The sequence below is a fragment of the Hemitrygon akajei genome, chromosome 32 (assembly GCF_048418815.1).
Source record: "Hemitrygon akajei chromosome 32, sHemAka1.3, whole genome shotgun sequence".
Lineage (NCBI taxonomy): Eukaryota > Metazoa > Chordata > Chondrichthyes > Myliobatiformes > Dasyatidae > Hemitrygon > Hemitrygon akajei.
The window spans coordinates 15639189-15662784 of record NC_133155.1 but is presented as its reverse complement, the minus strand read 5'-3'; the positions used below and the strand labels follow the sequence as shown (position 1 = coordinate 15662784).

Sequence of the window (23596 nt, the reverse complement as noted above, 5' to 3'; positions counted from 1 at the left end):
GTGGGTCAACTCATTCTCTCCAACACAGTGAGACAACTCATTATCTCCAACACAGTGGGACAATGCGTTCTCTCCAACACAGTGAGACAACTCATTCTCTCCAACACTGAGACAACTCGTTCTCTCCAACACAGTGAGACAACTCATTCTCTCGAACACAGTGAGACAACTCATTCTCTCCAACACAGTGAGACAACTCGTTCTCTCCAACACACTGAGACAGCTCGTTCTCTCCAACACAGTGAGACAATTCATTCTCTCCAACACAGTGGGTCAACTCATTCTCTCCAACACAGTGGGACAACTCATTACCTCCAACACTGAGACAACTCATTCTCTCCAACACACTGAGACAACTGATTCTCTCCAACACAGTGACCCCACTCAGGCACTAAATGAAAGTCCTCTTTAAATAATCACAGAACGCGGGAAACCCGTGTCAGTCACAATTAACAAACCAGATGAATCAGAAAACCAAGGGCTTAATAGTTCTCATTAAGACAAGAATTAGTACAGACAGATGCTCGAGAATCGCAGAGGCCCTACAACTCACGGCATACACTAATCCCGTTTTAAACTCCGCACATCATCAGTCCATGTAAGCTATAATTATTTGTCATGTTTATTGAGTGCTGTTTGATTATCACATCAGGTACATACATGATACATGTAAAATGATAGGGAAATGTTGTTCTATTACCTTCTCTACTTTAGAGAAGGAATGGGTGACCCGAGAGGTAACCGGAAGGACTGGGCAGGTAGTTCAGATAAGCCCTGACTTTATCATCCTTCTATTTACTCTCAATACCCAAGTTCCACAGAGGACTACAACCAGAGGTAAATCCATAGCGCTGAGTTGTATGTGGTGGGGTAAAACATGTAGGGAATTCATAGTGGATTCAAGTGTTAAATGGGAAATGGACATAGGTATATACGTGCTGATAGATGTGGATTCTAAAACAATAAGGTGTCTCTCTGGTGCTCGGGTCAAGGGTGTCATCAGTAAATAGTCAATGTTGGAGCTAAGACTAAGGTAGAAGATGAGACCCTGCAGCCATTTGGCCGACCTGCTGAGTTCCTCCAGCATTTGATGTGTGTTTCTTCCTGGAATTGCTGTACCCATATAGAAACAGGAGAGGAGTGCAAATTAATGCACGGCTAAGGAGATGACTCAGGAGAAAGGGCTTTAGATGCCTCATGCTTACTGACTCATCATGGGGAGTGAGCACCTGTGCAAAGTAGATGGCTCACAGCTCAAAAGCCGAGAGACCAATATCTTACAGAGAGGTTGGCCTGTTCTATCAGGAGGGTTTAAACAGCTTGGCAGGAGGATGAGTTACAATATTTCAGAAAAGAAAGAAGCAAACTTGGAAAGAGATCATTTAGTCAACAAACCTGGTGGGTGGAGAACTGAGTTTGAAAAGCAGAAGGAATCTGGAGACAAAGAGGTTTGGAAGCACTTTATTCTGTTTATTATTTCAAGGAGGTTTGGACATAAAGTCAATGAGTTATTGTCACAATTTTAAATGTGAGAATATCAAAGATTCAAACATTCAAAGTACATTGATTATCAAAGTATGAATGCGGTATACAATGCTGTGATTCATCTTTCCTACAGCAATGGTGATGACCAGAAATGGACAGGAATGGCATTGCAACATTCCTGGTCATGGGGCTTTAAATGAGGCAGGAGAGGCAGTGATGTTAGTTTGGGAAACAGGTACAGCTGTGAGGGCAGATGCTGCTGCTAGAAAGGCCACCACTGTGAAATTTCACAGCATTCACTAACTGGAAATGTACAATTAGTCAACCGCGGTGCAGTGGACTTAACTCCAGTTGAAGTCTTCAGAGGAACACAGGTATTCAGAAGTATAACAGGCATAAAGCGATAGAAGAGCACATTCTGTATGTAAGCAATTTTCTGAGGAACAAAAACAGCAGGTGGTAATGATAGGAGATTTCAAATGCCCAGAATTAAATGGGACTGCAGGACAGTGTGGATTTCCTGCACCGCGTTTATAATTCCACTTGTAGCAAGCTCAAGTATACATTAGGTGATGCTGCCTGGCCTGCTGAGTTCCTCCAGCATTTGTGTGTGTTGCTTGGATTTCCAGCATCTGCAGATTTTCTCTTGTTTGTGGACCATTAGGTGTTTAGTTTTCGGGAATGAGAGTGCACTTTAGAGAGATAATTGTAATTTTGTTGGATCTTGCATAGTTTTGAAAAAGAACAAAGATAAATCAGTATATTATCAATCACATTAAACTGGGATAACAACCCCTTTGCTTAAATATGATTGTGTAAGCATGGACTAGAAACAGCTACTTAAGAACATAAGAAATAGGAGATGAAGCAGATGATCCATTAGGATCTTCCACCTCAGCTCTATTTACGATCGGTATTCCCACTTCCCTCAATTACCTTGATGCCTAGAAATTTATCAGTCTCTTCTTGTAGCATACTAGTCAGAATACATGTTGAATATTCTATTCCATTCTGGTTGCTAATACACAGAATCCAGTCAGTTATTCAACAGTTTGCAGTGCAACCTGACATTTGTGATTCCTAATGTTAAGGGTCCAACGTACTCGCATTTCTTAGTTTGGAGAGAATATAAATTAAATTGATCACAAAGATCAGAAGTTTTTATGTGATAGACCAATGCCATTAGGCAAGGGGTCCACGGATCCAGGTTGGGAACCCCTGATACAGATGCTTGTGTAATCAGTTCAGGCATAGAAAATGAATCAAGAATGTGACTTTATATTGAATTGAGGGAAGTGGCATGGGTGTGGTGAACTACATATACCTGTCTGGACATGCCCCTCTGCTGACTGCTCCTGTGGCTCCTCCTACAGACCCCTGTATAAAGGCAGTTGGAGGCACTGCTCCCCCCTCAGTCTCCAGGATGTTGTGTGGTGGTTTCTTGCAGCTAATAAAAGCCTGTCGTTTGCCTCCCGTCTCCAAGAGTTATTGATGGTGTATCAATGGGTAAACAACACTGATGAGGATCTAAATACAGCAGACTGTGTGGATGCCAGAAACCTTGAGCAACACCCGCAAAATGCTGGAGGAACTCAGCAAATCAGACAGCAACTATGGAGGGGAATAAACAGTTGACATTTCAACCAAGACCCTTCTTCCAAAGCAGAGATTGTTTATTCCCCTGAATGGGGGTTCTCTCTGTTCATTCCTCACAAGCATATTCACCCTGGGTTATTAGTGTTGCTCCTAGCTCCCACTCCTCTTACACACCTTTACTTCGAGTGACTTCACTCAGAGGGCCATGAACCTTTGGAGTTTGCAGATGGAATCACCTACTATATTTAATACACAACTGCAATTCAGTGCAGTCTCAAATGGGGGAAGAAAAGAATGCAGCAATCAGATCAGAGTTGGGTCCTGACTTATATTTTTCCCCCGACCAGCATTTCTTTATATTCTCGCTTTGCTGCTTAAGTGGGAATTTGGGAAATATTTGTGAATTTTCACAATACTGGTCTCTCCAGATTATTCTTCAATATTTCCTAGTTTTGATTGTTAAACCTCATCCTGTATTCCATCTGCTCTACATCTTGGACCGTTGTTGCGTTCTGAACCAAAATTGTTTTGTTTTGAAATTAACACTTCTGGGGTTTTTTTGCTGAATTGAGGACTTGGCACAAATCTTGTTATGTGATGTGTTGTTCTGAGAAATAATTCAGCACACATATATGACCTCTAGAAATGAAACAAGTACTATGCAATATTTATGGGTGGTAAAAAATACCCCATTACCTTTATAGGTTCTATCAAGAATTTTCATAACTTTAACTGCTGGCATATCCAATTCATTTCCCCATCTCTCGCACACTCCTGCCATGCTGTGCTCAATTTAATTCTCATTTAAATGATTGCCTCAATAATATGTTCAATATTACACTATAATCTCCTTCAATGCCCTACCTTTAGCGTTCAATCAGGTGTCAATTATTCTAGTTTTGTTCATATAGGTTGCAAGGATTTCAATTCTTATACTAAATGAACACTTCCCTTTCCTGGTTAAAGAGTAGTGTCTGAAAATCATTGGACAGGAATTATGGAAGCCTGTAGCTTCACACCTCCAATTTCACAAGCATATTCACTCCTACCTCCCTCTCCTCTTACACACCTTTAGTTTGAGTGAATTCACTTAGAGGGTCATGAACCTTTGGAGTTACTTTCCTTCAAACATTCAAAGTTTATTATCAAAGTATGTATGTGTTATCATATACTAGCTTGAGATTCATCTTCTTGCGGGCACATACAGTAAAATAAAGAAATACAATAGAATTATTGAAGAACTATACATAAACTAAGACTGACAACCAATGTGCAAAAGAAGACAAATCGTGCAAATATAAAAATACTGAGCACATGAATTGTAAAGAGCCCTTGGAAGTGAGTCTGTAAGTTGTGGAATCGGTTCAGAGAGGCGGTGAATGAAGTTATCCACGCCAGTTCAGGAGCCTGATGGTTGGATGGTAATGGCTGTTCCTGAACCTGGTGGTGTGGGATGCTATGGCTTCTGTACCTCCTGCCTGATGGTAGTAGTGAGAAGAGAGCATGGCCAGGATTGGTGGAGGTTGTTGATAATGGATTCTGCATTCTTGTGGGAGCAGTCCATGCAAAGGTGCTCAGTGGTGGGGAGGCTTCTTGAACCAGCTGGCACAACACTAGTCACCACATTTTAACAACATCATTACCACTTTGCACTACAATGGAATGTGTTTATTTTTGCTTTATTACAATTCATTATTGTAAAAGTTGTGTATAATTCATGCTTATGTTTTCTTGTGAATACTGTTTATGTGATGCTACTTGCCAGTGATACTGCTGCAAATTTTTCATTGCACCTTTGTGTAAGTCAATATAGTTAACTTTGACTTTATGCACAAACCAGATGATTCTATTTAAATGAATTAGACCTTAAGACCATAAGACATAGGAGCAGAATCAGGCCGTTTAGCCCATCGAGTCTGCTCCGCCATTCCATCATGTCTGATCTTTTTCCCTCTCAGCCCCAATCTTCTGCCTTCTCCACCTATCCCTTCATTCCTTGACCGATCAAGAATTTATCAACCTCTGCCCTAAACATTCCCAATGACTCGGCCTCCACAGCCACTTGTGGTAACGTTCCATCGATTCACTACTCTCTGGCTAAAGAAATTCCTCCTCATCTCTGTTCTAAAAGGTCGCCCCTCTATTCTGAGGTTGTGTCCTCTGGTCTTAGACTCCTCCACCATAGGAAACATCCACTCCACATCTAGAGTATCAAGCCTTTTCAACATCCAATAGGTTTCATTGAGGTCATCCCTCATTCAATGGATCTGGGTTGAGAGAGTAAATAGCTTCATGTTCCTCAGCATCCACATCACTGAGGACCTCACGTGGTCTGTACACACCAGCTGTGTGGTGAAAAAGGCACAACAGCGCCTCTTTCACCTCAGATGATTGAGGAAGTTTGGTATGGGCCCCCAAATCCTAACAACTTTCTACAGGGGCACAATTGAGTGCATGGTATGGGAATTGTACCTCCCTTAATCGCAGGATTCTACAGCTGTGAACTTCCCATGATTCGGGACGTTTACAAAGACAGGTGTGTAAAAAGGCCCTGAAGGATCATTGGGGACCCAAGTCACCCCAACCATAATCTATTCCAGCTGCTACCATCCAGGAAGCGGTACCATAGCATAAAAGCCAGGACCAACAGGCTCTAAGACAGCTTCTTCCACCAGGCTATCAGACTGATTAACTCATGCTGTTTTGAGTGCATTTCTATGTTACATTGTCTGTTCTATTTATTATAAATTACTATGATTGCATATTGCACATTTAGGTGGAGATGTAACATAAAGATTTTTATTTCTCACATATGTGAAGGATGAAAGAAATAAAGTCAATTCAATTCTTCTGAATTCCAGTGAGTAGGGGCCCAGAACCATCAAATGCTCCTCATATGACAAGCCATTCAATCCTGCAATAATTTTTGTAAACTTCCTTGAATTCTATTCGCCCCTCTAGTTTTCATTCTTTGCTCCACTCATCACAAATGGATCGTTTTTTCCTGCCACATCTAAAATCTCCATGTTCACAATTATTTCAGAATATTTCTGATCAGAATAATCTGAAGATAACACGTTAAAGGTGACTTGAACGACAGCACTGAACTCCAGTGAAAGGAAGAGCCCCCTACTCGGCAAGTGTATTTCTTTCACCTGAATACTAAGCATGCACCAGTTCACTTTAGCACATCTATTTATAATTTTTAAACAGGTTACAACTTATTCACAAGTTTTTCATGCAGCTAAGAACTTTATAGACTAAGTCGTCCACTCAAGTCAAGTCACTTTTATTGTCATTTCGACCATAACTGCTGGTACAGTACATAGTAAAAATGAGACGTTTTTTCAGGACCATGGTGTTACATGACACAGTACAAAAGTTAGACTGAACTATGTAAAAAACAACACAGGAAAAAACTACACTAGACTACAGACTTACCCAGGACTGCATGAAGTGCACAAAACAGTGCAGGCATTACAATAAATAATAAACAAGACAATAGGGCAGTAAGGTGTCAGTCCAGGCTCTGGGTATTGAGGAGTCTTGATAGCTTGGGGGAAGAAACTGTTACATAGTCTGGTCGTGAGAGCCCGAATGCTTCGGTGCCTTTTCCCAGACGGCAGGAGGGAGAAGAGATTGTATGAGGGGTGCGTGGGGTCCTTCATAATGCTGTTTGCTTTGCGGATGCAGCGTGTAGTGTAAATGTCCGTGATGGCGGGAAGAGAGACCCCAGTGATCTTCTCAGCTGACCTCACTACCCGCTGCAGGGTCTTGCGATCCGAGACGGTGCAATATCTGAATGCAGACAGTGCCCGAATCATTGGGCATTAAAGGATTCAAAGGTTCATTTATTACCAAAGAATGTGTGCAGTTTACAACTCTGAGACTCATCTTCTCCAGATAGCCACTAAACAATGAAAATGGTGAAGGTTGTTCAAAGAGAACTAGCAAACCCCACCCCCCATACACACACACAGAACGATAAAACGCAACAAGAACGCCCCCACCCCCCACACACAAAAAAACTAACAAAATGCAACGAAAACATCCTGCCTCCCCTTCCACAAAAGAACAACGAGAAAGAATGAACCAAAAGAACATAAAAAAACGTCAGACTGAAAAAGTCCACAGTTCAAGGTCCAATCCATAAACTCAGTTCTCACTTTGTCAGGTGTTGTAGATAGAATTTAGATTGGTACTCAGTGAGGAATGTTTACATATTTGCTTTGCTGAATGCCTTGGACTTTATTATTTCCTGTACTAGGGATCATTACTAAATTCTTTGTTTCCGAGGGACTTTCTGTCAGTTCCCGTTTGCATTATCTATCATTGTCTCTGTTATTCACGCTTCGTTTGATGCATTTATACCTATTTTGACCGCAAATTGACCTTGTAAACGTTAAGATAGATATCAATCCTGCCTTTAATGCCCCAGTGTCAGAGTGGCGTTTTGTAAACCTCACGGCGAGCCTTCAAAAGCCAAAATTTATCGTAATTGAGAATCGGTCACAGCCATCTATCTATTGCAGATATTAGTCGGTTATTCCAGCCTGCGCCGTGTGTTTCTGTTAGCCCGAACAGGGATTTACATCATTTCCGATTTCGATTGTCAGTACAAATGAGGAGCTTATGTGGAATTTATCCAGTGATAGGACATTCTGGACCCGTTATCGTTCTGGCTGTGGAGAAAAGATGAGAGTTTGTGTTCGTTCATCTCAAATCCCTACGGCTACGACAATCGTTCACTTCACCCCTGACCAGGGAGATAAATCTCGGTTTTTAATTTACACCGTGAGGAGGAGTTCCCCGCTTCATCCAGCCAATGTCTTCCGGATTTTAAAGGAAGTTCCCGCCGTGATCTGTTACAATTTCGGGTGCGGATTTAACAAAAAAAAATGGGAAAACGTCGCGACATTTGCATACAAACCTACATCAGAGCACTGCGGGTCTTTATTCCTTACGTTCCTGCAGGTGAATCCCCTCCCAGATCATTGGAGATGGGGGAAGAGAGCCCGCCGCCTCACACCAGAGCTTGTGTCTGGCTCGGGTCCCACCCCGTCCCTTTCCCCTTTCACTTGTCTCTTGGGTTTTATTTGAACAGATGGAGATTCGCAAACACTCCCTACATCCAGTGAACGAAGCCGAGGCAAGAAGCGATTCTGGCCTGCAACAGACACGTATACACCGAGACACACCCACAGGCACACAGAGACAGCTCGCTTAGCGGACAGACATCCAGTTCCAACGTGGAGACTGATACTCACGCCAAACAAGCAGCCGCTTACACACATTTAATCAATTGGACGGGCGCATTCATTCAAATGCACACACAATTACAGCTGATGTCGCTCGGCTCCACAGTCCGGGGGGTCGACGCTAACCGTGCGGAGTTTGCACGTTCCTCCCCGTTGTGGGGTTCCTTCCTGGGCGCTGCGGAATCCCAGGAGACGCGCCGACAGGCTGCGTGGATGCGGGTCATTAGCCCGAGTGCGGGCGAGGACACAGTCAAAAGAAGCGGGAATGCTCAGACAAGCTGCAATGGCCTAAGAGAAAATATGAAAAGTATAAAACTATTATACACAAGCATGTAACACACACTCAATGTTGGAGGAACTCAGCAGGCCAGGCAGCATCGATGGAAAAGAGTCAACAGTCGACGTTTCGGCCCGTCACCCTTCATCAGTACCTGCAGATTTTCTCGTGGGGCTGTGATACACACGCATGTAGTTAGATACCACGCCGCAATAAAGGCTCTCGTCATCTTTGGTTATATTGAATTTCTCGCCTTTGTGGAACTTGTTTAGTCGAATTTGGCTACAATGCCGAGATGCTTCCCACAGTATTTCACTAAAGGTGATCGAATAAATATCGACGACCAATCAGAGGAAGGCCCGGTAAACACAAAGTGCACTGCAGATGCTGTGGTCAAATCAAGACGTACAAAAAAAGCTGGATGAACTCAGCAGGTCAGGCAGCATCCGTTGAAAGGAGCGGGGTCTCGACCCGAAACGTTGACTGCTCCTTTCAACGGATGCTGCCCGACCTGCAGAGGAAGGCTCGGGCCGTTAGGTCCAAAATGTTGTTCAAAGATGAGTTATCAGGAGGATTCTATATGATTCCATGTTCTCCCTGTGAATGCGTAGGCTTCCTCCATCACCGACGCCGGACTGTTTTAACTCTGAAACAGGTCACAATGTGTTTGATCTTAAATCCGAAGCGTGACGAGACTGATCCGCCTAAGTGTTTTACGGGTTATGATCTAGCTATCTGTTTCGCAATTCTTAAATCTTTTAAAAGCTAATTATTATTAGGTAGATATCCATTGCGCTGCCACAATCAGAGTCAAGGAAAGGTACAGCGCAGAAACAAGCTCTTCGGCCCGTCTAGTCCGTGCCGAACCATTTAAACTGCCTGCTCCCATTGACCTGCACCGGGACCATAGCTCTACAGACCCCTCACTTCCATGTACCTATCCAAACTTCCATTGAACATTGAAATCGAGTTCGCCACAACCACTTGCGCCGGCAGCTCATCCACACTTTCACCACCCTCACGGGGGGGGGGGGGGGGGAGCTTCCCCCCAAGTTTCGCTTTAAATTTTCACCTTTCACCCTAAACCCATGAGGTCCAGTTGTAGTCCCACCCAATCTCAGTGGGAAAAGCCTGCTTTCTTTAATCCTATTTATACCGATCATAATTTTGTATTCCTCTATCAAATCTCCTCTCAATCTTCTACTTTCCAAGGAATAAAGTCCTAACTTATTCAGTCTTTCCATATAACTTCGGTCCTGCAGAGCCGGCAACGTCCTTGTAAATTTTCTCTATACTCCTTCAACCTTATTTACATCTTTCCCGTCAGTAGGCGGCCAAATAAAATTTGATTTTGATTTCAGTAAAATTAAATTGTTGAAACACGAGTTATAGCCGTGTCAAATGTTCCCAGCCGCGTACTAATGACACTAGAACATATCGTGGAACCTCTCTATGTAGTTCTCTCCAGTTATGCCGCAATTAATTTAATTCCCTGGCCTATTGACTGGCCAGGATAGATAACTGCCTGGCATTGTAACAATTATTCCAAGTGGTTGGAGAACACTAGAATTCCCAGTCAGAATTTCCCTCTGCACATCTCAGCTTATTCATTGGTTGATTGGTTGCTTCAAGGAATCACAGGGCGGATTCACGCGCCCAATCCTGACCAGTCAGTGGTCGGAATTTAAATTAAATCATATTATTGAATTCAGGAAGAAATCACCCACGTTTCACACAGATGTATAGTCAGATACACATTATTGTGCGTCCTTTTTTATTTTAAAGGGAAATCTGTCTCTCTTCTACCCCCCCCCCCCCCCGTAGAAGGTTTGGTCAGAGAGAATGTTTCAGAGTTGTCAAATAAGCATGATCAGAAATTATGCCTTTGATGAAGCTCGTGAACCACTCAGGCTATGGAAGAAAAGCGAATATTTGGAAATATATGCATAATGCGAAGTATTTAGTAGATTGAATGCACTGACGATGTATTTTAGATCAAGAATTAATCTGGTTGGTGGTACTTTAAAGAGATGTTTTGGGGTGAGCAGGATGAACGTAAATGTCAACTGACTGGGGGTTATTTTTTAGGTATAATTAAATAAAATGGGCGCGATTAGGACAAAATGAATGAGGAAAGAAGGAAGAGTGGACCAATCCGGGCTGTGTGGAGGCAGAATGGACCAGTCTGAGGTTATGATGTGCAAAGATAATCCGTTTTCATTACCGCTAGCAGTAATCTCCCTTTTGCTCTCTCGCTCTCTCTCTCTCTCCCTCCCTCTCTCTCTCTCTCTCTCTGTCCCTCTCACGCTCTCTTGCGCTCTCTCTCTCTCATTCACGTTGCGAGTTGAGGGCGTTTGGGAAAGGAGGGGGGTGGGGGGAAAGGACAGGAAATCTAAATAGTACAATCAGAATTCAGTTCTCTTCATCTTGGTGCCGCGCCGGGGAAATCAGATGCGGCATCGGAAACTGCTGATTAAAAAAATAAGATATTTGCAGTGGGGACTTCCACGGCTGGGTTGCCTAATCTCAGAGGATAAATGGAAATCGTCGGGTATTTAGTGACAGCCATTGCAGAGTCATAGGTCGATCTCCGGTGCACACGGAAAACAACTGGTGTCTTCCGCACAAATCGACAATTCATTCAAGGAACTAGCAGCTTGACAGCAGGAAGGGCGTTTCGGCGTTTAGTTTTTTTTTACCGAAAGCGTTTGGAAGAGACGGGCGACCTCGCTTTCTTTTTTAACCCCACAGTGTAGCTGCCTCCCACAGATCGCCGTGTGTAAGAGAGCGAGAGAGGAAGACAGCATCCTTCCTTCCTCCCGATGTCTTCTTCCGACGAAGAGAGCGTGAGCGAGAGGTCGGGCAGCCTCTCCCCGTGCCCGGGCGATACTCTGCCCTGGAACCTTTCTAAACATCAGAGGTCCAAAAGGCAAAGCCAGGAGTCGGTGTTGGATCCGGCAGAGAGAGCCGTGGTCAGAGTCGCCGGTAAGAAATGGCTTTGAACTGGGCGAGAATGTGGGCGGAGAGCAAGCTGCTCGCAGCCCGCACTCTTAATCCAGATCTAATGCTTAATTTAATCGCTGGTATTAAATGATACTGGAACGCGCGGTCAGCGATGCAATCAATTGTGGGGAGGGGGGGTTATCAAATATCTAGAGAACATAAAAGAATTTAATCCACACGCTGAGGTAATGGTGCCTGAAGCACGTGTGTTGATAGAAATGAACGGTGGGCATCAGAAATGTCCCATTACAAACCAGCCGGGTTACGGATTATTCCCTTATTAATGGTCGGGTTCACACCCCGAATTGCCCACCCTTCCGGCAGAATGTTTGTTGGTCCGGCATGTCAAACTGTAATTTTGTCAGCCTGGTGCCGGGGCTGGAACCTGCTTTCGCTCGCTCCTCCGCCTCCTGCGCCGTCTGTCCTGCTGGAGGAAGGCTGGTGACCTGTGAGAAATCTGGGGATCTCTCTTTTGTAACCCTGCCATTCTTCAGCAAAAGATAGATAGCAAGTTGAAAGTCTGTAATTTGTGAGATAAAAATCATATTTTTTTCACCATGCCCATGGTATTATGCCTTAGTACCGTCAGTAACTAATCTCCATTTTTTAAAATTGCCCAGAATATGAGAGAGATTGGTAGCTCGGTTGCCATGGTTTCCCCTGGAGGTATAGTTTGCATTCCGAATAGTGAGCCGGGAGTGTTACAAATGAAACGCCCGCCATCAGTCCCGAGACTACCATCTCTCCAGCGCGAAAACGTACCCGTAAAGCTGAGAACTTGATCGTTAGTATTTCGAATTTATTGAAAGAAGCAAGCTATTGGGCCATTAAAGCATTGCGTGATACATGTCAAATCTGAGTACTTAGGTACAGCCATACTAATGATGATAATACCTAGTTGAAAAAAATGTATTTTAACGTATGGAACAGACGAGATGGTATTGTACACATAGGCGTGTCACCTGAAAACCTGTCAGTAATTGTCTATATAAATCCCCAAGCAATAATTCTAATAAATTAGACAACAGACAATGTTAAATTCCAAGTTAATATTTAGAATGTAAATATGCAGTAATATTTATAAAACAATGCAGTCTTCATGAAATATGGAAATAAAACAGACAAAATAAAACACCATTCTATTTTCTTATTCTTGGGCGGGTCAGATGAAAACTGCAAATAACACTGAAATATTTATTAGCCACCATCAATCTTTAAAATGGAATCCTAAATACAAGCAGTCCTAAAATATTTACAGCACCAAATAATCCTGAAAAATTATAGCTAATAAAATTGAAAGGTAAAATATCTATTCAAAAATACAAATCGTTGGAGGAACTCGGTACCCTTGAAGAGAAATAAAGAGTAGAGGTTTCTGACTGAGATCCTTCATCAGGACTGGTTCAGGTCTCAACCCGAAATTTCAACTCCTTATTCCTCTCCATAGATGCTGCCTGACCTGTTAAGTTCCTCCAGCATTTTGTGTGTAGCTCTGGATATCCAGCATCTGCAGAATCCCTTGTGTATATCTATTCTAATTATAGTGAGTATAATTGAGTTGACTAACAATATTTGGAATGCATATTTCAGATATTAAGATTAGTATTTACAGTTCTGATTCTTACTTCCTACATCTCATGTCATGCAATCATTAGTTCTGTAGAATTATACTTATAATATTAACCCAGTAAATCTTTTCTATACTGTAATATTAATCACTAGTCATGTGATGGATATTCACTGTTCAGCACCAAAAGGACCTCTTCTCTTTTGCCAAGCTTAGCTTTCTAAACACTAGCAAGATCAAGGTTTTGCTTTTGAGTAAGTTAAACCCCCAACTGATATTCATTGTTTAGCTTTCTGTCATAAGCGGGAGCCGGCCTTCAGTTCTTGAAGTAAATGGCAAACAATAATCAGTTTGAAGTTAAAAGGACAGCTTCGCAAACAAGCACTGTCAATAAGCCATGGACTTGCTAGCCGCACGGCACCTGGTTTAATTGCCAAAGAAGGGAAGTATAACGGTTATTTAATATGGCTTGTTTTAAACTAGACAGCACTGGCTAAGTTGTTCAGTTCAAAGAAGTTTGCAGACCAGATTGATATTATCATTTAGCATATCAATAGCAGACCTATTGATAAATTGAAAGAATTATGTACTCAAAGACTCAGCTTCATAACATTAATTGTGGGTACTTGGGAACCTTCTTTCCAGAAGCTTTTAGGCTGTTTGGGTAAAAAGATAGCTGAAAAAAATATCACGTGTGTGAAGCCACTCAAGTGGAAAAGAAACGGTCTCAATGTAGAGAGAATTTCAAGCTTTTTAGGAACGATCCAGGAAGATGAATGATGGATACACAAGGTGAAATAGAATCCACTCATCCACTCATCATTTCTACCATAATGATTTGTTCATCTGCAGCTTGTGAGCATGTCTTTTTAGATTATAGGAATTGTACCTGTGTTTTGGAAATCTTCTGTGTTTCAGAAATGGTTCAAAATTTGGAAAGCTTTTGTAAGCAAAAATCCACTTTGGGTTTAAATGTGTTTCAACAATGTTGTTAAACATATACCACAAAAAAAAATTAAATGAACTGTGCTTAACCTACTTTGTTAGCTGGAAGTATCTTCTCCTTGGTAGGGAGGGGGGCCCACCGCTCAAATAGTGAGTACTGGCAGCTAAACTCACTGCGGAGAGTGAACAGGGAAGTGAACTTGTCTTTGAAGATTAGGTAGTTACAGTTCAACGTCACTTTAGTGAGGATACCTGTGGCTACGTATATTATTTATTTATTGATTGATTGAGATACAACATGACTCTTCTGGCCATTTGAGCCCCCAGTTCAATCCTAGTCTAATCACAGGACAATTTACAGTGACTAATTAAGCTACGTCTTTGGACTGTGGAAGGAAACCGGAGCACCCAGAGAAAACCCACGCAGTCTTGGTTTGAGTTTAGAACTTCGTGGCCAGCAAACCCAATATCATCACAGTCAATGTTTCATTATTATAATAGAGATGCTAATTATCTTGCATACATTATACAACCTTGAGATTCGACCCCTTGCAGGCAGCCACAAAACAAAGAACCCCAAAGTAAACATTAAAAATAGAAGACAGTCAAACACCCAATGAGTAGAGAGGAAAAAAAGCAGATCGCGCAAAGAATAAAAGCAAGCGAATAGTGTTCAGAACTGAAGTCCCTGAAAGCGAGACCATCCACAGGCATAAAGCCATGGACCCTCAGTTCAGTGCACAGCTGAGTACACATCCCAGAGCAGTGAGCTGAACTGTCCTGACCCTCACCTCGGGTTCCAACACCCTGATCTTTTCAATCCGGCCCAGCACTTAAATCATTGTCCGAACATTGGGTTCCGTCACTTCAATACGTTCTGGGGCCTGGACCCCACTGCCTGGTTGCTGAGACTTTTCATTAATAACTAGCTATCTACCCTCCATCTTTCAGTCTAAGTGAGTGAACTTGAATTGAAATGCTGACTGTCAGTTTCCCTGCAGAGATGCAGCCTGGCCTGCTGAGTCCCCCATTGCTATTCGATCGTCGGGATAGGAAAGAGGAGAGAGGGGAAGGTACCTTGCTAACTGCGTTAGGGGAGGTAAAGGGAAGTAGAAGAGTGGATGGGAGACTAAAGGTGGGATAAGTTGTAGTTCAAGAAAGGGAAACAGTTGACCAGGGAACTCGGATGGAAAGAGGTAAGCTCAGAATCAGAATCGGGTTTATTATCACTGGCATATGTCATGAAATTTGTTATCTTGCAGCAGCAGTACAGAGCAATACATAAAAGTTACTTTAAATGACAATAGGAATATACAGAAAAACAGTGCAAATAGAGAGTAACATAGTGAGGTAGTGCTCGTGGGTTTATGGATGGTTCAGAAATCTCACAGCAGAGGGAAAGAACCTGTTCTTAAAACATTGAGTCTATGTCTTCAGGCTCCTGTACCTCCTCCCTGATAGCAGCATTGAGTGGAAAACATGTCCTGAATGGTGAGTGTCATAATGGATACAGCCCTCCTGAGGCGTCACCTTTTGAAGATGTCCCTGATGGTGCCCGTGATGGAGCAGTACGGCAAACTCCCCAATCCAAGGCATTGGCGACTCCATGGCAGACGGTCATAAAACCGGTCAGAGTGCTCTCCATGGTACATCTGTAGAAATTTGCTGGAGATGGCAGGAATGGAAACTGGTGTTTAATGAAGAAGAGGATGAATACTGAGGAAATACCGAGTTAGCAGACAGAGTGGGTCTGAGAAAGCACAGGGAGTGGTGGCATGACAGGGTATTCCTAGCTCTTACAAAGTTATTTTTAAAAAGTGTGGAAAGGTGGAATAGGGGGCTAGTTACAATGATACTAATTATCCATCCATAGCTCTGTGTATAATACCTATTCCCACTCCTCCCTGCTCAGACAACATAGATTTGCCATTCCTCGGGTTTTCTTTCATTTTCTAGATCCTTTCTCGGGCTGCAAGTTAAACAGGGCAATAGAAAGTTTCCAGTTACCCTGTGAGTTCCTCCAGCACCTCATCTTTGCTCCATTTTGCAACGTGATGGCAAACATAACCAACTTGTAGCTACGGCAGTTATACTGACCACGTTGGCTGGAAGGCATGCAAGAACATGAGGTTTACTTTCATGTTCATACAGCAAATGCTCAGGGATATGTAGTCTGGAGGATTTGGAAGAAAGCCAGAAAGCAGCTACCTACGCGATGCAAGGAGCCAAGAACAGCTGACAGTGGCAGCAGAAGGGAGGGAACTCGTTGTGTATGATGCTAATGGAAGAACTGTGGTTGCTAGGTGCACTTACATTTAATATGAAGGAGAGGGTGTATTAGTGTTCTTAATTAGGTGAGTGCTGTCTTAATCAAAGTAAGGAAAAACATCTTCATTCTGTTCATTAAGGAATATCACAAAATCACTTCCAACATTGTCTTATAGCAGATAACAAATTGGCTGATGGTCATTAGTTCCTGGTAGACTTGATGAACAACCTTCCTAAGAGTTCTAGTATGCTTAACCTTAGAGCCTCACTTGGACATAGTTTTGATGCCCTGGAAATGTAGATATTCTTTGCAGGTTTATTATTCCAACTGTATACCTAAATCAATTGCTCCCTTCCAAAGACCAAAGGCATTAGCCTTGGATATTTATAGATGTATAAAGAAGTGGTAAGGAAGGGGAAGAGGATTGTGAGGGAAGGAGTTAGAATGTTTCTGCAGGTCGACCTGTTGTCAGAAATATATTGAAGTATTAAAATCCAGAGCAGATGTAGAAGTGGACGGGGGGGTTAGTGGGGTGTGCGGAGAGAGAGGCGTGGTGCTTGTAGGCCCAATGTTCCACAGTGCATGATCAAGCCCCACCATTATTAACAAACTGTTACAATGGTATTAAACTGTGGCCAATGGAACCCAGTTTCTCGTCATATCCTGAGCAGCTCCCTATAAATGGCGTTCTTAAATGTGGAAGCTTAACCTGAGTTATGGAGCGAACATAGAACAATGAATGTGGGATGATTTTGTGAGAGTTTAGAAGAATGAGAGATGATCTTATTGGAACATAATTCTGAATGATCTTAGCGGGGTTGGATAATATGACTGTGTGGGAAATCCAGAACCACAGAGCATGTCCTATGGATGCTTAGAGGCATTTTGTCGCTTGGATGCTTGTGAATTTTGATAGTTCTCTAGAGCTATCTGAACGCAAGTTTATTAAGTATATTCAAGCCTTAGAAAGGATATACTGACATTGGAGAGGGTTCAGAGAAGATTCACGAGAATGATTCCAGGAATGAAAGGGTTACCGTATGAGGAACGTCGGGCAGCTCTTGGGCTGAATTTCCCTGGAGTTCAGGAGAAGGAGGGCAGATCTCATAGAAACATTCCGAATGTTAAAAGGCCTGAACAGATTAGATATGGGGAAGTTATTTCCCATGGTAGGGGATTCTAGGACAAGATGGCATGACTTCAGGATTGAAGGACGTCATTTTAGAACTGAGATGCAGAGAAACTACTTTAGTCAGAGGGTGATAAATCTGTGGAATTTGTTGGCATGAGTGGCTGTGGAGGCCAAGTCATTGTGTGTATTTAAGGCAGAGATAGCTAGGTTCTTGATTAGCCAGGGCATCAAAGGATATGGGGTGAAAGCAGGGGAGTGGGGATGACTGGAAAAATTGGATCAGCCCACGATTGAATGGCGGAGCAGACTCGATGGGCCGAAAGGCCTACTTCTGCTCCTATATCTTATGGTCTTATTTTTCAACACAGAGGTTCAAGCGTTATAGGGCTCTTGCAGGAAAATGGAGCAGAGAATAAACTTGCAGGAATACCGGAACAGGCTTGAGAGGTCATCTACCCTGCTGCTGCTCCTGTTTTTTATGATCAAACAATATATCCTCCAATATTCAACATTGGTCCAAACGTTTCTCATCCTGACTTCATTCAACAGCCTCCCAATTCCAATAGAGATCACAGTATCATCGGCAGTGGGAGCTCTGGCCAGTTTTACTCCAATGATAAACACAAAGTACACTGCAGATGCTGTATGTGTTGATTTACTCCAATGACCTCGGTGGTAATCAGGCCAATTGTAGTCTCTCTCTGACCCTTATGGCAGGCATCCGTTATCCCTATATATATATTTCTGACACCATTGTGGTCTGCATGGCCCAGCTGCTCACTGCTCTTACATAATGTGAGGCAACAAGGCAAAATCTTTAGTTCTAGCATGTCCAAATCATCATCTCTATCATCAACATCACATGCTGTGTCGCAAATTTTTCTACAGACATAGTTGGCCATTGCCTTCTTCTGGGCAGTGTCTTTACAAGACAGATGCCCCACCCCACCCCCCCAAGCCATTATCAATACTCCTCAGAGATTGTCTGCCTGGCGTCAGTGGTCACATAACCTGGACTTGTGATATACACCAGCTGCAAATACGACCATGCACCCCCTGCTCCCAATGGCTTCACGTGACCCTGATCGGGTGGCTAAGCAGGTGCTACACCTTGCCCAAGGGTGACCTGAGGGAAGGAGTGCCTTACACCTCCTTCGGTAGAGATGCATTTCCACCCTGCCGCCCATATTTCCATATATCGCTTCTAAAAGCATAGAATTACTACCTAGCTGTTTTCTTCAGCTTGATGTAAATCTGGAATACCAGAGAGAATGAAACATTTCCAACTGGTTTAGTGTCACTGGAAATTTAGTTGGCCGCTACCTGACAAGCAGTGAGCCCCAGGATAACATTAGTCCCCATTTAATGGTTCCTTTGGAGAACTGCAGATGAAGCCGTGTCAGGCTGCGCAGCAACAACCACCACTGGCCAGTGCCAGTCCTGTCTCTGACTGGAACATCTTTCAGCTAAATGATTTACCTACTGTCCATTCTTCAGGTCCCACTGCTCTCTGCAGTGCACCTTCCCACTTCTCCAGCATCGTCCATCACTCTGGACTCCATGATGCCTTCTGTTGAAAGTGACCGTCTCTGATCTCCTCTGAGGCAACCAGTAAGCCATTGCCCATGCCCTGCGTGCAGAGCTTGTGGGTTTCTCCTGTGAGCACATGGGTTTTCTCTAGCTCCCTCAGGTTCCTCCCAGATCCCAGACATGTGTGGGTCAGAAGGTTAATTGACCGTTGTAATTTGCCCCTAGGGTGTAGGTGAGTGGCTGAATCCAGGGCAGAGGCAGAGGAAGTGAAGTTGATAGGAATGTAGGGAGAATAAGGCAATTTATGGTAGGATTGGTATAAATGTGGCTAGAATGGACTCAGTGGTCTGAAGGGTCTGTTTTCATGCTTTTTCTTGTTATGACGCTCTGACTGAAATCATTTAAAATGTCAGCGTTGGTCCCTGATTTTCCCTCACCGCCCGCCAATCAACATGCCAACAGCCTGACTCCTTCCAAGTATCACCTGGTCTTAAGCTATCCACCTGGCCCGAACTGCAGCAAAACCATAAATGGAGCCCTCATCATCCCGGACAGGCCCTCTTCTCATTGCTACCATCAGGAAGGAGGTACAGAAGCCTGAAGCCACACACTCAACGATTGAAGAACAGTTCATTTTCCTCTACCCTCTGATTGATGAATGGACGTTGAACCCAAGAACACTTCCTCACTACTTTTTTGTTGCACTACTCATTTACTTATTTTACTATATATATACAAACACACCTACACACACACACACTCCCTCTCTCTCTCTCTCTCTCTCTCTCTCTCGCTGGAATTCAGAAAAATGAAAGGAGATCTTACAGAAACTTTTAAGAAAAAAATTGATCAGATAAAGGCAGAAAAGTTGTTTCTACTGGTAGGTGAGACTAGAACTAGGGGACATAGCGTCAAGATTCGGGGGAATAGATTTAGGACGGAGATGAGGAGGAACTGCTTTTCCCAGAGGATGGTGAATCTGTGGAATTCTCTGCCCAATGAAGCAATGGAGGCTACCTCAGTAAATATATTTAAGACAAGGTTGGATAGATTTTTGCACAGTAGGGGAATTAAGGGTTATGGGGGAAAGGTGGGTAGGTGGAGATGAGTCCATGGCCAGATCAGCCATGATCTTATTGAATGGCGGAGCAGGCTCGACGGACCAGATGGCCGACTCCTGCTCTTATTTCTCAAATATATATTGTGAAACTCCTTTTCACAAATTATATATATATACTTCAATTCACAGGTTTTTTTCTCTATTATTATGTATTGCATTGTACTGCTGCCAGAAAGGCAACAAATTTCAAATTTCTTGACTTAGGCTGCTGAGATTAAACCTGTTTCTGATTCTGATACAGTGACCTCTGGTCTCTGGGAGGGGTACATCACAGTTCTGGTTCCAAGGAAGTCTACCGCCCAATCCCTGAGGCTCTGATCCTTTGGCGCAAGTGATATTTTCACTGGAAGGTCACAACCAAAACATTCACTGGCACCCTCGCACTGTTCCCCTCTAACATACTGTAACTCTTAGCACTGAAATTTCTAAGGAAACACTATTAAACTATTGGGATCATGTTTGTGTTTAATTTGAGCTAAGGTAAGCTTCCAAACATATTTTAAGTTTATTTGAGACTCAGAGTTGGAATCATGACAATTGTGTGACTCATCTTGTTGAATTCTAATGGTAGGATTACAGATTGTTCATGGTTGCCTCCCTTTGAGGTATCTGGCCTTTTAAAAGTAGCCTGACAAACCCAAGATGTTTGGTTGCTAAATTATTAATTTTCATAATATGTTATTTCTAATAACACAACAGAAATGTTAATTGGCTTGATTTCCGCCATATCTTGCTGCAATATACCTATCCCAACCTTTATATATCCCACACCGCCCTCTGCTTCACTATTTCCAGCAGAGCTTTTAACATAATCAATATATCAAATCACTGCAATTCATTCTTTGTATCATTCTCTATACCCACTTCTCAGTCTATTTTAGAAACCTATTCTTTTGCTTTCTCTCACCTTTTTCTCAGAACCTTTTTGCCCAGTTCTGGTGATTTTCTGCATGAATGTGTTGCTTAAAGGTTTCTCAGAAACAAGAGATTTATTTACAGTGAAGTGCTTTGATGTGCAATAGCTATTATCATGGAGGCAAATAATGTGGTTGCCATTTCAATGTGGTGAATCTTTCAAACACTGACCAACTGACAGCAACAAAGTGGTTTAGCCCCAGTACTGGATCATTATCCTAAATCATGTGCTTGGGTCTCGATTAAATTCCACAATCTTCTGACTCCATGAGTGAAAATGATCTAATACAATACTGAAAATGAATATGCAAATTATACAATTATAATTGCTTAATTTAACTCACATGAAAGCAAAGTTACATTTTGTCTATAAAACTCTTCTATCACAATTCCTGGGAATGTCCCGTCTCACGGGCGGGGCAGATACCCCTGGAGGTGATAGTTCAGTGGTACAGCCAGGGAGGATTGTCCCTGGAAACCGTTAACAATGACTGTACCCCATGAAATCTCACTGCTTCAGCCAAGTAGATGTAAGGAAACAACCCATGTTGCCTGAAATCATCAACCACCCATTAGATCATAAAGCATAGGAGCAAAATTAGCCCATTTGGCCCATTGGGTCTGTTTCGCCATTCGATCATGGCTGATTTAATTTCCCTCTCAACCCCCTTCTCTTGCCTTCACCCTATAACCTTTGACATCCTTACTAATCAAGAACCTATCAACCTCCATCTTAAAGATGTCCAACAACTTGGCTTCCACAGCTGTTCCACCTCCTGCTGATGAACCAGCACTTCTCCACGCTGAACGCTGTGCACTGGGTGGTGCAAAGCCAATGCAGGGGACTTCAAAGTCTACCACCAAGATGGATTTATGGTTCCATCTCTTGCTGAGATAGCTGATACCTGAGGGCCCTATACTTGACTCAAACAACCTGAGCGTAAAATCCCTCACTTTAATCCTCATATACCTTTCATTCATGGACAAATCTGTTTGGAATGAAGGTGGGAGAATAGGAGTATAAAAAAAAATCAGACATAGTTCAGTGGCAGAGCAGTCTTGATGGGCTGAATGGCCTAATTCTTGGCCTATATCTTATGGTCCATGGTTGATAATCAAACTGGTAGGACTGCTTGTGGAAACAAAATTTTGTACTCATACACAGGATAATCGTCTATGTCGTGTGGCACAGTCACCATGTATCATGGAATAGATTCAGAATAAATGTCACAACTTAAAGCTGGGACATAAAGAAGGCTTTGGATCATCAGGCATATCCCTCACTTTAATATTACTGTAGAACCAGGCAAACAACTCTGGTTCATTGAGGAAAGCAGAACGGCCTCCATGAAGCAGTATTTTTTAAAATCAAAAATGAGGTGCCAATCTGCTGAAGAATTGAATAGAATAGAATTAAATACAGGAGATTCTGCAGATGCTGGAAATTCAGAGTAACGCATACGAAATAGAAGAGGAATAAAGAGTCGATGTTCCAGGCCAAGAATCTTCCCGGCCCAAAATTTCGACTGTTTATTCATTTTCATAAATGCTGCCCGAGCAGCCGACATCCTCCAGCATTCTGTGCGTATTATTGTAGAACTAAGCAATAGAAGCAACTGATACATCAGATCAAAGCTCCATAGACATGTTGTGCTTGTGGAGAGTTGTGTCACTAACAGGTGGAGGAGACTCCTGTTCTCAAAGATGACGTGGATGAAATGGAGAGTAAAAAAAAATTGAAGCCTGCTGAACTATCTCCGCCAGAACCACCAGTGACCCCTCTTTCTTCTCCCTGAGGTTTTATTGATGAAAGAAGCTATCCTCCAGTCAATTCTATTAACTCATAAAATACAGTGTGATACCAAGAATCTTCTGTGTGCTCCAGAAAGAATATAGAACTGGAACAAGATATCCAGGTATAACTCTGAGCATCCATGTTCCAGAGCTAGTTGTAACTCTAAAGCAGTGGTTCCCAACTTGGGATCCATGAATCCCTGCTTAATGGTATTATTGGTCCACGGCATAAAAAATAGGTTGGGAACTTCTGCTCTATGTGAAGGCATTCCAGAATAACTGCACAACAGTGTGAAAAATTGCCCAGGTAAAACTGCCTTGCATAGAATTGGACAGATACAGTCTGGCCAATTGCATGTACTGGTTTAGTCTGAATCATCAGCACAGTAATGGAAGATGATATTAACCATGTTACCAAGACATTCTTACTCAGCAGGTGCTGGTTGTGCCATGACTACTCAACTCCATGTCTCGCGGGTGCATAATATATGTGTTAAGTACACAATGTGCCTTTTCATTGCATCACAGTTTAATTTTATTTCAGATAGACGCTGGGAACAGGCAGCAGGTCAAGCGAGAGAGGAATAGGGCTCAGGTTTGAGACCCTTGGTCAGAATTAACTGCCCTGACTGGGTACATTAACACTGCTTCACTCTCCTCAGATGCTCCTGCCCCGCTGGGTACATGTAGCTGTTCTGATCTGGG

At 42.8% G+C, this 23596-nt stretch overlaps 2 protein-coding genes across 4 annotated transcripts in view; one reads left to right on the top strand and one right to left on the bottom strand.

Moving 5' to 3' along the window:
* The window catches only part of zbtb8b (zinc finger and BTB domain containing 8B), a 367049-nt gene that overhangs the window by 300739 nt on the left and 42714 nt on the right, over positions 1-23596 (bottom strand). The gene's annotated exons all lie outside the window — the stretch shown is intronic.
* macf1a (microtubule actin crosslinking factor 1a) overlaps positions 11163-23596 on the top strand; it is a 564022-nt gene continuing 551588 nt past the window's right edge. For 2 of the 3 annotated variants that reach the window (XM_073034465.1, XM_073034464.1), the window contains exon 1: positions 11163-11601. In XM_073034465.1, the coding sequence (XP_072890566.1) occupies positions 11439-11601 (163 nt within the window). In that variant the 5' untranslated portion in view covers positions 11163-11438. The remainder of the gene's footprint in view (positions 11602-23596) is intronic. The other variant, XM_073034466.1, reaches the window with a different exon arrangement.